Source organism: Stegodyphus dumicola, chromosome 1, assembly GCF_044657685.1.
Source record: "Stegodyphus dumicola isolate Sdum_Otavi_A_Nest chromosome 1, ASM4465768v1".
Taxonomy (NCBI): Eukaryota; Metazoa; Arthropoda; class Arachnida; order Araneae; family Eresidae; genus Stegodyphus; species Stegodyphus dumicola.
In genome coordinates, this window is record NC_140768.1 from 287,070,392 (window position 1) to 287,085,512 (window position 15,121).

Below are 15,121 nucleotides of genomic sequence, written 5' to 3' on the forward strand. Positions count from 1 at the left end.
ATATTTTTTGTATTAAATTTTTATGCGTAATTAATAGAATGTAAAATTCAGTTTTGAAATATAATGACAAAAACTATAATATAAAATCGATTAATCGATTTCGTTAAATCAATCCCGAATATTTCATCTTGAATATCTTAATAGTTTTATGGCTCGCAGGAATTATTAACGCATCAGAAAACAGGCTTGAATTTGCGGGCAATTATTATTTAACCCTTATGTTTCATTATTAAAATAAACTTCGCATTTATTAAATGTTATTTCGAAAGTAATAATTCGGTGAGGAAAGAATCATGAATGTATTATTTTAAAAATTCATATTTCATGTAAATATTTTATTTTTTTATTCTTTGATATTATTATAGAACAATGAGCCGAAATTTAAAACTTCACTTAAAATATCTAATAGTCTTCAATTTCTCTAAATTTAGCAGACTCAAGTAATATTATTTTAGATTATTTTAAGAGAAAGAGATATTTTTAAAATAGGCCACCATAATTACGGATTTAGAAAGCTTAGTTTCTCTAGATTGGCAACAAATCCACTATTCTGCTCAGTTTCAAATGTAAACGAATATAGCTGCTATGGTAAAAAAATTAGGCTTAGCTGCACTTAAACAAATTTTAAATTGTAGATAATTCTACAACTATAACATGCAGTTTAATTACAGGCATAAAAATCTTCCTCATAACCAGAAGATAAGAACATAATTCAATCATTTTTAAAGCAGAAAATGCACAATTTACAAACATATAAGAATAAAGAAACTGAGCTCACTGAACCGAGTAATAGAGTGAATACATATATACATATAATATACATATATTTATATACTTTTTGGTGCGGCCGATTGCAACCAAAATACGAGGTGCACATCTGCATGTTATAGCAGTCCTACACACAAAATTTCAACGTTCTGATAGTTTTTGAGTTATGCGAGATACGTACGTATGTACGCATAGACGCCACGAAAAATTATTTTCAGAATTCATTGTAAATCAGATTAATAATTCATTTGGGGGAAAAGAGGTATTCTGTCCTTACGTACAGATGTCATGCGAAAACATCGTTAAATTGCCTTCGGTCAAAATGAATACTTTCGTTGAAATATGGGTAACCAGAATTCTTCGTGATTACAATACTTCCTATACTTCATACAAAGAAGTAAAAACAAGCATACGCGCCTTTTGTTGTTCTGTTCAAAAGTTTGTTATGTTATTATATTTTTATAAATTTTGGAGGTTTCTTAGAATTTATTATTTCTTTTCTCATATTATATCTTGGATTATGTTACAGAATATGTTATCATGAGATATTATTTCTTTTCTGATAAATTAAGGAATAGCTATTATGAATAAGTTTAATTGTAAATATCATGTTTTAAAAACCTATGGCTTATGTGTTTTAAAATCTATGGCTTATGCGTTTTTTTTTATAATACAATATACTTTTATTGTTGCATTATTGTAGGTGGTTTACTTATTGGTGGTTCTAATCATGAGAAATAAAATAAAATTGGTAAGTAATAATTAACTTCTGTGTTTTAATTCGATATATTAGTGCTGTAAATAAAACTAATTTCCGAAGTTCAAACTTAAAACATAACGACAAAGTGGTTCTAAATAGATAACGTATAGAACATTGCTTTTGTTTTGTTGGGTTTATCGCAGGAAAGAACAAAACAACATTAGTTGTATTAAATACTTTATCATGTGACCTAATTTCGATGAATGTTAATTTGCTTTTTTGTTGTTCAATAGGTAAATAAAATTATAATTGTAATTTCATGTATGTAGAATAAACATGGATAGTTAAAAATGGACATATATACTGTAAACGCGAAAATCATAAAAAAAAGGTTTTTAAAGAATATCGTGCAATATAACATCTAAAATCATAAATCATAATTTAAAATAATAACAAATTAAAATGAATTAAATTCATTTAAAAATGATATATCTTGATAGATTTTCACTTTTTTTTTTGTTCAATTTTCCTTTCTGAAGCAATCTAAACAATTTATTATATTCTTTTTTGTGTGTGTATGTTTAATAGTAATATAATTATGTTTGATAAAAGCTAGGGTATGCAACACTTTTTCCGGATCATATACAGACAAACCCAGCTCTAACAAGTAAACCTTCCCTCCTTTGACACCGGTTATTCGGAAACCCATATATTTTCTGAAAGCTTATGTCACAAGTAGAAAAATTGAAATCTTAGGGGCAGAGAGACAAGCGTTTAGAAGCTAAAGACCCACAAAATATGAGTAAAGTGTTGAAAACATGGCACCCAAAGTCGCTAAAATGCTTGTTTCACGTATTTATATGAACTCATAACATGGTAAGAAGATGGAGACTCATTATTTGTCAATGAATTAAAGCAGTAATTCATTGGCGCAATCCACATTCCAGGTTTGTCGTCGTAGTATCCGCCCTTATAAAAAACAAAATTAATCAAGTTCTTGAATCGAGGACAGCTGAATTGATATAGGGAAAAGAAATGCAGGGCCAGTAAACTACCGCGATGCCAAATGTGCTCCTGTGTCTCGATAATGATTGTGTCCGTTATGTAACGAACAAAAGATTTAGTGTCTGAAAAAAAAATTGAATATCCAGAGGTTGGACCCTTCTCGTACAACCTTGAGGTACCAGTTCTTTTTGTAGGACTTTACCATCACGTACTTCGGAAGTAGACAATGAATGAACATACAAGAAATAGAGACGTCATTACGGGAATATGTCCATCCATGCACATTTTAATGATACATTGTGGGTCCTATAGCTCCTTAACGCGTGTCCCTCTGCCCCCAAGATTTTACCATTTTTCTGCTTGTGACATACGCTTTCAGAAAATACATAGGTTTCCGGAAAACCAGTATCAAAGGAGAGAAGGTTTACTTTACTTGTAAGTGAAAAATACCATTTTATACATTAAAAAATATGAAATGAAGAACCGTCGAAAATGTTTTATTTTTAGTTACGTATCGGTGCAATCAACATTGATATATATAAAAGCATCTACTCGCCGATATCAGAAACAGATGCAGAGAACAAATAGAAAGCTTTCTTTTAGGAGACGTGTTTATTTTGTAACATGTTATTTCATTAACATGTAACAATAATGAATTACATGTAAGAATGATAAAATGTAAGAATGATAAAATGTAAGAATGATAAAATGTAAGAATGATAAAATGTAAGAATGATAAAATGTAAGAATGATAAAATGTAAGAATGATAAAATGTAAGAATGATAAAATGTAAGAATGATAAAATGTAAGAATGATAAAATTAGCAAAGTAGCAGCCTTGTGTTCGGCGTAGTTTTCATTTAAGATTCTATCGATTTCGAGGGAAACAGATATAGGCCCCTTTTCATCAGGAGCAAACAAATATGAAACGAAGCGAAAGCAATAGTTGTAATTATATCCACTAGGAATAAAACGAAGGAGAAGGCAGCGCCATTTGTCGGAATAAATAAGGTAGGTAATAAGTACCTTCTCGTTCGCTTTTTACCTATTGGGTATAATTGCAACCGTGCCTTTCGCTTCGCTCCAAATTTCATTGCTCATGATGAAGAAGAACATGTACCTGCGTGCTCTTGAAATCGATAGGGTCTTGACTAAAATCTGCACCAAACACAAGGTTTTTCTTTGGTAATTTTATGTTTTACCGTATATACCCGCGTATAAGTCGATACCGCGTATAAGTCGACCCCCCTCCACTTCCGAAATCGATCGAGAAACTTCGAAAAAAATTTTTTAAGTACTACATTTATTCAAAATCATCTGTGAAAAAAAAAGTAAATATACGATAAAAAATACCTTGGTAAATAAACAAAATCAAAATCCTTCAACGTACGATTCATGGTCAGATTCGCCAAACATTTCATAGACTCCATAACCTTTGCTTCCAAATCAGATGGTAACTTTTGCGCCAGTTTGGTGCGTTGGCATAAACACAAACCATGGCGATTCATAAATTTAGTGCACCATTGTCTTGATGCGCGAAACGTGTTTGGAACACCATACTTTTCTTCTTTTGCAAGCTTCGTTGCTCGTAAACGTATGCCAGTTCTAGTGACAATGAAACCATTCTGCCGGCACTCTAAAACCCAAGCATACAAGTCATTTTCGAGTTGACATCATTTTCGAGTGACTTATTTGATAAGTCGTCCAATTTGAGTGCGGGAAGAAAACAACTGCATTATATAAATTTTTGAACTTCCGATTCTTTTAATTTTTTACGGTCCAGCGTATAAGTCGATCTCCCCCTTTGAAGTCTTTTTTTTTGTCCAAAATATCTCGACTTATACGCGGGTATATACGGTACTTTGGCGTGTTTCCTTTCTGTCTCGTACGAATTAGTTAACTGTTTCTTCTTTGAAAATATGTTGACAATTCTTATACATATTTTATAAAATGTAATCTTATATGTACACCACGAATATTATTGCTTTAAACATATCGAATGCCACCTAACCGGTATAGTGGTTAGCATGGCTGACTGACGTGCCGAAGAGCTCGGGTTCGAATCCCGGAGACCTTCCGAGGTGCTCTGCATCAAAACGTGGGGAGGAACTGAGCTAAATTGCACTGTCATCTTAAGGTGCTCAAGGCTGTTGCCAATGATAGGCATAATCTTGTGCTCCTTGCCAGGATGAATTTCGTGGGCTTGGCTGATGTTACTGTCAGACAAGTGAGCATAAGTAACAACAACAAAAACAACTTATTAAAAAATGATCAAGCTTATTCTATTGATAACTGTTTTGTTCTCAGGTGGCTGCTCTGTTTCAAGAAGCTGGGAAATCGGTGGCTACGATGCCTTTAATTCTTTTACAGCCAGTATTGGTAAGTTGATTATCCTTATTTTATATCTCTGTAGAAATGTGTAAGGAAATACATAAAACAAATTAATTATAAAAACAGTTGATCCTCTTTTCTAAATTTAGCTATAATTCATTGAAATTCTAGATTGCTGAGCTCTCCAGTTCTAATTTGATACATCGCTTGCAAAGTATCCGATTTGTCTGGATGCCTAAGCTTACTAAGTTTTAAATCTCATTTTATTTTAATGTAATGTAAATGACATTTCTTATAATGATCCATCGTTTCCTGAGAACAAAGACGTTATAATGAGTGATCGCTAACAGGAAAATGAATTTAATATGCACTTACCGGTTAGGAACTTTTTTTCAATGATCGTTATAATAGAACTTCCGGTATAATAAGTGTTAACGAGCATCGACTGTCTCAAATTTAACCCTTTGTTTTAGTTCCTAAGAAGACACAGATATGTTTAAAGCACAATATTTACAAAGGGGGGGGGGGTAAAAGATCCTTATATTCCGTCTTTTAATGTGATTTCCATCAAAAGTTGGGGGGGGGAAGTTAGGCGAAGTCGTTCTGTTACCTCGAAAATACTCAATGCCTTGGTTTATGACAGGCGCCGTGCTTCCCTGCTTGGCAATAAGAAAATTCGTGGACTTGATCTGTAATCTAATTCAAGATAAGGTCGATTAGTAAAATAGCTTGCTTTGCTACATTCTAAGGGTTAAGAATCGATAGAATTTACTTTATCACATATTCTCGATTTGAAGTTTTTAAAACGGATGACTACCGGTAGTTCGACACGGGTTTAAACGCAGGCGAATGGGCTGGTTGCATGGTTGTTTTTTGTGGTTTCCTTCATGCAGTGTGACTACCAGGAAGTTTCCTTCAACGCTCTTGCTAAATCCCCCATACAGGTATCCCTCTAGGCTGATAGCCCTTGCGTTGCTATATTCAAATAACTTAACCTTAAAGTCTTTATTAGGTAATGGCATAATTTCAAAAGTATATTCTTTCTGCTTTTTAACTCCTTGGTCGACTTTTACCGTGCCAAATTTTCGGATGTTAAGATTATTGTACGCAGTTTGTACTGCTAAAATTACACTGTCAAAAACTTTCAGCTCTACAATCTGTTCAGCTCTTGTTTTAGAATCCTTAAAGCCTTTTCATTTTACAAATTCCCCAATTTTGTATGTAAAAAGTAGCGTAGCATTTATCACTTTAATTACTAACGCTAGCTTTGAGTCCCAATTTATGTTATGCACATTGAAATTCCTGTTTTATATATATATATATATATATATATATATATATATTATTATTATTATTATAGGAAACAGTGTAGAGGTAACGTCTCTTCATGTAATAGGGATGAAGAAAAGCCTTGAGTAGTTAATAGTTTCAATCTATACTACAAATATATACTCGAGATTTTTGGAATTGTTTACAAAAACGAGTGATAAGAAAACGTCACCTAGACAGTATACTTGTTGGGGGAGCCTACTATGGTATCGAAAGGCTCGAGATGTCTTTGCGTCATGGGGCACTCTAAATACATGGCGAGCCGAAAGTTCTCTTTTTTCATGGGCTTGTTCTGATGTTATTATCAGACAAGCGAGACAAGTCACAACACAACAATGATAAGAAATCTTTTCCTTCCTTCCGAATTTGGAAAGATTATTTTTTCATGCTATAAATTTTAAGATCAGCCAACCACCTATCTACATTTCTTGCATTAGGCTTTTAGTGTTTGAACTATAATATCAGTAATTAATGTGAACGATTAAAATTTCATATTTGCATTACCATTCAGAAATGGCTCTCTCATACGCGGATTTATCAGCTAGTGGAACTAGCTAAATAATCACAACGCTGAATATTTTCACACACTCAATCAACTAGTGACAATTATTAAACCATCAGTCGTAAATGCGCACGTTAATGTGAAAAACTATGTTAGCTAAATTCCAGAGCAGTTTTATAATAGCAAATTATTATAAATGACTGAATAAAATTTTTGATTAACTAGAAATTACATATTTATTTTTAACTTAATAGCAGTATCTTGAAACAATCAAGATTTTTAGTCATCAGATAATCTTGAATATATTCTGATGCTAAAGTCTGCAATAAAGAAGAATAAAATTGTTCCATGCTGCAGACTATTTATTTGGCAAATGTTTACGTAGGCCGAACATGATGAACTGCTAATAAAACACAATTTCCTGGTTTTTAGTTATAGTTTAATACTTAGAAGTAACATAAAAACATTATTTTGATTTAGTAAAATTTTTATTGAAACTGAGAGATGGAAACATTTTCAACAAAATTTTTTCAAGACTATATTTCGTTGTCATATGCTGTGCAGTTTCGTTAGAAATGATTAGGTTCTTAAATCTGATAATATGGCCTTTCTTTCCTTTCTTTCTTTCCACCGACAGCGAGGCAGCCGGTCCACTGGGTAGTTAGCATATCGGCCAGGTAGCCCCGCTGACGGAAATAACTTGAACAAAAGACACACTTATAAATACATATTGTGCTCAAGACGACTGCTGGGGGCAGTGCAAACAAATGCTGGACGAAGACGATAGCGCATGATGGAAGAAGGGTGCATTGCGGGCGTGAAGAACAATTCCAGTTACATATTTACAGAGTAATGGATAGGTGGTTACAAATACTAAAAGTAATAAGAAGTAAAATACTAGAAAGTAAAACAATGCATAAAATAAAAAAAAAAAGGCAAAACAGTGGAAACAATACATAAAATAAGGCAAAATACATAGTTCAAGGTTCATAATTCAAGGTTTACAGTTCAAGAAGATAAATATATACAGGGAATAAGAAAAGCCGAATAAGCTAACTTAAGATAAAATTAATTCGCTACAGGTACAGAGCATACAGGGGCTGTGCTGGTGACGAGGATGGTGGCTGAGAATTACTCCAGCCTGTCTGAGATTATGCGTGCAATGTTTATGCAATCGCATATGCGTTTCAATGCATTGCGATTTTTTGAAGTAGCTTCGGCCCATGCATGGATGTGGTTTACTACTGGTTGCCTAAGATGATATTTAGCAGTCTCTCTGCTAGCGAACAGATAGTGGTCCGTATCTTCTACCATCCCGCATGAGCAATGCTCGTTTTCGCGTCGTCTGAAGCGATGCAGGTAAGTCATGAAGGGACCATGTCCTGTTAGATACTGAGTGAAGTGAGACGAGCCAGATTTTAGAAGCCGGCAGACTTTTGGAAAAAATCTGTAAACTCTTCTGCCGGTGGTTTCTGTCTCCCACAGACGTTGCCAACGTTTGAGTAATTCTCTCTCGAGCTCAGCTTTTAAGAACGAACCCGGGAGAGGCACGTCAAGTGTGCAAACGTGGGGGTCAGTTGCTGCTCTTTTGGCTATTGCATCTGCAATTTCATTACCCAGTATTCCAGTGTGGGCAGGTACCCACTGGAGTTCAGGCCTATAGTATTTAGGTGTTCTTAGTAAGAGTTATTGTATGGCCCTGACGAGTGGATTTTTACTACATTTGCCTTGGATTGCCTGGAGGCTAGAGGCTGAGTCTGAATATATACTGGAATAGTTATTTTCCAGTGCGTAGACAAGTGCAGCTTTTAATGCAATCAGTTCAGCCTGAAAAACTGAGTTGTGGTGCTTAAGCTTTCTTTCCCAGGTCTTTAAGATCTGGTTCCCAAGTAGAACACAGTATCCGCTACCGGTGCCACATTCTCCTTTGGAACCATCGGTGTAGATTGCAGTGGCATTGAACCACGTTGGTAACCTGCAGTTAATCGAGATATTGAATTCGGCCGGGTGGCAAGGTGGCTCGGGAATGCTTTGCTCATAGTCAGTGTAAACATAAGTCCTATCCCATAAACTTATTGTCTCTTTGAGTCGGAGCACTCGCACTATTGCACTCTCGCGCTGAGCTAAGAGATGCAGAGGCGGTAGTCCTGAAATCACGTTTAGAGCATTAGTGGGCGAGGTTTTATATCCTCGGGTAATGCTCAGGAGGAATGGTCTTTGTGCTGAGCGTAGCAGATTCTCCATTTTAGTAGTGATCGTTATGCCCCACATGGAGGCTCCATGTAGTGCAATACGTTCAGCAACTACAGAGTACCACGTCTTAAGCATCCTCGAAGAAACTCCCCATGTTGGTGCTGCTGTTCTGAGCATGGAATGAAATATCCTGTGAAGTCGTGCTTTGACCTCCTTTAAATGTGGCATCCAAGTCAATGTGTCGTCAATTATAACTCCAAGGTACCTCAAGTTTCTGACTATTTGAATATTTTTCCCATGAAGGTTGATGCACGGGGTTCTTCGATGGCGCTTACCTGGACAGATAAGCATACCTTGGGTTTTTGAGTTGGCAATAGTTAACTTATGGTCATTGGCCCATTTGGCCATCTTGTCCATTGCTTGTTGTGCCCTAGTCTCATATGCGTTGCGGCTGTGCCCTTTGGTTACCAGCAAAAAGTCATCGGCATAAGCCAGTATTTCCGTGTGAGGATCTGTGTTAAAGAGGGTCAGCGCTGTGTCCGCTACAAGATTCCAGAGCAGTGGACCCAGACAGGATCCTTGAGGACAGCCTCTATTGATGGAACGTGAGTGTACTCCTGCGTCCGTAGTGGCTTGTAAGCGGCGATCACTTAGGTAGCTGTAAATAAGGTCAAAGAGAATCTTAGGGCTACCCATGTCCTGTAATCTCTTCAGTACATCAGGCCACCACAACGAGTCGAAAGCGCCCTGTATATCCACAGAGATAATGAGACTATGTTGGTTATTTATTCTGTTATTTGCTATTAATTTTCGTAGGTGCTGCAGCGCGTGATCCACCGATCTGCCAGGCATGAAGCCGTATTGTTTGTCATTTATGCTTTGTCCAGACAGGATATAGTGCTTAAGTCTTTGAAGGACGACTCTTTCTAGTACTTTACCCAAGGCAGGAAGAAGGCAAATAGGTCGGTAAGACGTTGGTACATTAGGGTCTTTTTTCGCTTTGAGGAAGAGCACCACCTCACCAAGTTTCGTGCCGGCTGGGAAATATCTGTTGCGCCAACATGCAGTGATGTAGGCATGCAGTAACTCCGGATGCATACTGTTAATGGCTTGCAGAATGCCATTATCTATCCCATCAGGACCTGGTGCTTTATTGGTGTTTAACGCTTTAACAATGTCGCTTATTTCTTTGGCGTTAGGCAGTGGTTCAAAATCTGTTTTCTTGGTATTGTAATATTGCTCAACGCTGGCTCTGATATTTCTTTGTGCGGGATTATCTGTGTCTGCGTTATCAGGTCTAAAGATATTGTCCAGAATGTGCGCAACTACTTCTGTGCTAGTTGCTGCTCCGTGGCTTATTGTGGCAGTAAGATTAGTAGGTGTAAACATCTTGTCATGTGCAATACGGAAGACAGTTCCGAACTTATTCGCAGTGTTGGTACAGTACTCTTTCCAGGATGAAAACTTCGCTTTTGCAGTCTTTTGTAAGCAGCTCTGTGCTTTCGAAAAATTAGCGAGTGTGTCTCTCTTTCTAAGGGATCCTTGCATTTTGCGCCTTAGGGCACGGACTTTGCTGCGTTCAGCAGTCAGCGTGGTGCTCCACCAAGGAGTGCATTTCGGGGCTGCGTAATGTTTCCTTTTCAAGACTTTTTCGCACACTGAGAGCAGTGTTTGCATAAGATCTTCATGCATGGCGTCGATGTCTTTACTACTGTTGCAATTGTTACATTGTGCCACGAGACTTTCAATATGGGTTGAAAGTGCATCTTTAAATTTGTTCAGGTTTATATACTTCGTTTTCCATCTGTTCTTTGTTATAAATTGGTGCTCCGAATCTATTCTGAACTCAATGTAGCGATGGTCACTGAACGAGGGAGTTTCGCTAACCTTCCAATTGTGAATATTATTAAGAATACCAGTGGTGGTTAAAGTGATATCAGGCCACCCCTGAGCCCTGGTAGTCCAGTATGTAGGAGGGCTGTCGGTGGGGTTGACGACTGCAAGGTTATGAGAAGTGATGAAGTCAAGGACAGGGCAAGCACGCCTGTTTTCCTCTGGCGCACCCCATAGAGGGCTAGCAGCGTTAAAGTCCCCAGCGATTATCTTATTCCTAGTCGGAATCATCATGACTTGTTCCAGCTCCTGGAGTGCAGTGACAATGTCGTGCGAAGGAGGAAAATACACGCTGGTGATGGCAATTTGACCATAAGGCCCTTCCAGTTGTACAGTAACTGTGTAATCTCCTTTATGCATTAGCAGGGGCGTGAGTGGACCATTGTAGGCGATGGCTGCTTGATTGCCTACTGAATGGTAAGTTTTGAAGTTGCTGAATCCTGTGATCTTGTTGTTAATGGAATGAAACTCTTGTAGTGCGGCTAGATCTACATTGTTTTCTAGAATAACCTGGGCTGCATGGACAGTTGCGGCTTGGCTGCGTTGCAAGTTGCTTTGAAGAATTGCAAAACCATGTACTGTACTTGGATATGCAATAGCCTGCTGTTCATCTACCACTGCGCCGTTGATTTCATTCTGAACAGTTCTGCCTTGTAGGCTTGACATTGTCTTGCACTAGACGGGTGTGTGGTGTCGAAGCTAGTGCCTTTGGATTTATTGTGAGTTGCGCAATTGACGCAGTGTGGAGTCTTTGCTTTGCAGTTATCCTGGCTATGAGCTTGTCCACAGTTTACACAGGCCAACGCTGCTTTACAAGAATGACTCAAGTGTCCTAGCCGCTGACAATTAAAACACCTTGCAACTTGAAAGTATTTTCTGAAAGCACAAGAGCTGAATCCTATAAGAATTCTTCTAAGGTCCTTAATATCCTCGTACAGATTCTGCTGTAGGTCGACGATCCAGGTGTGGCCGATAGTTGTGCGAATAGGATTTCTTGGATGTATTTGTTCTTCACTTGCTGAGGGCACCAGGCTCGCAAAAGCTTCACGCATGTCGTCTGCTGTTGCGGATGTGGGGGTACCAAAGACGATTATTGTGGACTTTCTGAAAGAGGGCTCTCTGAGCGTGACTGCTGCTGAGAGTGAGGGCTTTTCCTCAATCGCTTTCCTGAGTGTTTCTATATTTTGTCTGTGGCTGCACCTAATTAAAAGTTCGTTAGAGCGTGTGGGCCGCACTTCTTCAACAGTAATGCCCAGTTCCCTGGCACTAAGTTCAGTAGTCAGTTGTGTTCTGACTTGTTCTGGAGTTCTATCTGTTTCTTTTGCTTTTAATAGGAGGACGTGGTCTGATAACTGTTTGTTAAGTTGCGCAGTTCGTGCTTTTCTTTTTCTCTTTTTGACTTCGGTAAATGGGGTTTCTTCTGTTTCCGTCTGTTCTGGAAGGTCTTCTGGTGTGGCCGGAACTGTTAAAGAACGATTATCATTCACGCTGAGTTGCTGTTGCAGCAGCTGAATTTTTCCTTGCAGACTTGCACAGTACACTTCTTGTTCTGCAAAAGTATTGCGGATAGAGGTAATTAATGAACCAAGCAGTTTTTTCTCGCTCACGCTGAATTTGCGGCTGTCTCTTGTTTGCATTAAAAATGAATGTAGCTGGTCGCTAAGATGATTGATGGTCTCGATTCTGGAAGCTGGTGAGTTGATAGTAGTGGTACGCGTCTCAGCTGGAGGGGAAGCGTTCACATTAATCATAGCACCATCTGAGTTTGCTTGGGATTTTGGAGTTTGCGAGCTCATTCTAGTGACTAGAAATTATCTTCATAAACAATACAAGTAGGTTTAACTCATCAAGTAATATAATACAAGTAGGTATAACTCAGCACTAGGATGGTAATTGCGTAGAATTATATGCACCGTCGCACTGAGAGATCCTCTCAGTAGGGTACAGAGCCTCGACCGCCAGCCCCTTTAAATAAGCATATACAGGTAATCTAAGAATTAAACAGTTGGAAGTAAATTAACTTAATTGAACACACTAAATACTATTAAAAAAAATTGCATAATATGTATGAGCTAATAGCTCAGAACAAAACATAGGGGAAATGCACAGCGTTAATAAATTATTAAACAGCTACATATAAGATAACCCAATACCAAAAAAATATCAAAACAAAGAATTAATTCAATTATACAAAGTACAATGAAATGAGAGAAAACTACGGAGAACTGAGATACACTATTTACACTCAACCCGTACTCAACTCGTGTTATTTACACGAGTATGTTTACACGAGTATTAACACGAGTTATGATGGGCAACATATGCTAGGAATATTCAAATAATACAGAAATTAAAATTATAATATCCGATAGGCACAATGTTTGAGAATTGAAATGTTTAAATTATGATGGTTTCAGCGTATACTAGGCATATTCAAATAACACTGAAATTAAAATTACGATGACCGATAAGCACAATATTTGAGAATTAATATGTTTAAATTATGATAAGTGCAACATATACTAGGAATATTCAAAGAATACAATAATTAAAATTATAATATTCGATAAGCACAATGTTTGAGAATTAAAATGACTATGTAATGTAGAATAATAAAGGTACAATAATACAAGACGGACGAGACCACTGAACGTACGTTGCGGAGTTATTGCAAAATTTGCGACACTGTAGATTTTAGCAGAGAGATAGTAAACTGTCGCATGCAAGATGAAAACTCAAAAATGCTCCAATGCAATAAACAATATTAAAATCCTACCTTATGATAATATACATCTATTCTTCTCTTCATAAGAATCCACAGATAAAACACGCAGATACAAATGTTAACACTGAAAACACAGACACTAATGTAATTACCCGAATTGACTGGGTATTATCTAGTAGCGGAACACGGGATGGCCTTGCCTAAATTCACTCTATAACGCTGTACACACAGATGTAGTCACTAATTTAACTGAAGCTTATTAGTTGTATGTATAGATCGGCTTGCAAAATTCAGACTAGAACACTCTTCCCGCACAGATGTAAACGTAAATTTAGAAGCGTTGAAAAATAATTGCTTGTCATTGAAAAATTTGCTTAAATCACTAAAACCAATTAACTTACTATTTCGTCAAATTTGAATTTTGAGTTGGTGGTGTCCTTCGCTGTGTAAAATGTTCGAACGAAACTGTATAAAAAGCTAGACTTGGAGTTTTCGAACTAACAGTCCGAATTTCTTCAATTTTAGAAACTTTGGTTCCACTCGATATGCTGTTTATGGGAAAATTAGCTTGGAGGCGCTAAAGTAATTAGCAGCGGAGATATGACTTTGAAAATAATCACTCACTTCCATTTGTTATCTCTCCTTATTGCAGCTCCATAAGTTCCCTTTGCAGGGGGGAGGCGGGGAAGGTTGCACTGCTGCTCTGCGAAGGTCAAAGTTCACGGGTGGTAGCTCGGACCTATCGAACGGCAGTGCCGCTTCTAGGGAAGTTGTAGCTCCTTGCTTTACACAATGCACGTAAATGGAGATACTTTAATATTCCTTAATAATTTTCATAAGCATCACACGGTCAAAATCGTTAATCAACATGTACTACAGAGCTTGCTCTTTGCGATGATACTATTTTTGACTATTGTCACACACTATATCTGCATATACACGGCTTTAAGGCGGAGCGATGAAAAACGCTTGCTACTTCTCTCGACTCCTCGGGTCAACTATGAGATAATATGGCCTAGAAATATCTAATATTTAAGTCGGTTCTATAAACCATTGAGTGTAGGAAAGCCCAAGGTATCTTCAAGATTTCCATGCCAAAGTTGCGAGCTTTACATAATTTAATAACTCATCACCTAAATTACCTAAGATTTGCTCCCAAATATGCCGAACTTATAGGAAATTGTATGTTAATTAGCCATTTATTTATAATTTCATCCTTTATTATAACTTCTCTTTTCCGTATTCCTCACAAGAAGACAAATGTGTAGCCAATATTTAAAGCGAACTTTTTGGATTTCAAGACAGAGCTTGTTTCTGGCATCGCATGCGCGCTACGGTTGTTAGTTTCCTGCTGGCTCTGATTAGTTGTAATTATTCAGGCTTGTATCCTATCGCTGCTGACACTTAAATTCTGATGCTCCGCTAGAACAGTGAACCACCTTCTAGTATAGTAACTAACTGTGAAATCTTTGATTACTGTTCCACGTTTAACTCAAATTTGACTGCTCTATTTAATTGCATTCACCCCGAGTTGTGGCTCATACTGTAGCACAAGAGAGAGAGCCTTTGTGTTCTAAATTCTGTTTAAATAAAAAGGTTATTTTTAACATTCTCACATTGCTTCCGACATTGCGATGATTATCTTCACGTTTTTAGGGTTATTGGACTAATTAGA

At 37.1% G+C, this 15,121-nt stretch overlaps 2 protein-coding genes across 4 annotated transcripts in view; one reads left to right on the forward strand and one right to left on the reverse strand.

Annotated features, from left to right (window-relative positions):
* Positions 1-15,121, reverse strand: part of LOC118205541 (uncharacterized) — a 208,359-nt gene that overhangs the window by 88,159 nt on the left and 105,079 nt on the right. The window lies entirely within an intron of this gene.
* The window catches only part of LOC118201467 (choline transporter-like protein 1), a 91,104-nt gene that overhangs the window by 46,688 nt on the left and 29,295 nt on the right, over positions 1-15,121 (forward strand). The window contains exons 10-11 of the mRNA XM_085808282.1: positions 1,472-1,519; positions 4,781-4,852. Of these exons, the coding sequence (XP_085664408.1) occupies positions 1,472-1,519; positions 4,781-4,852 (120 nt within the window). The remainder of the gene's footprint in view (positions 1-1,471; positions 1,520-4,780; positions 4,853-15,121) is intronic.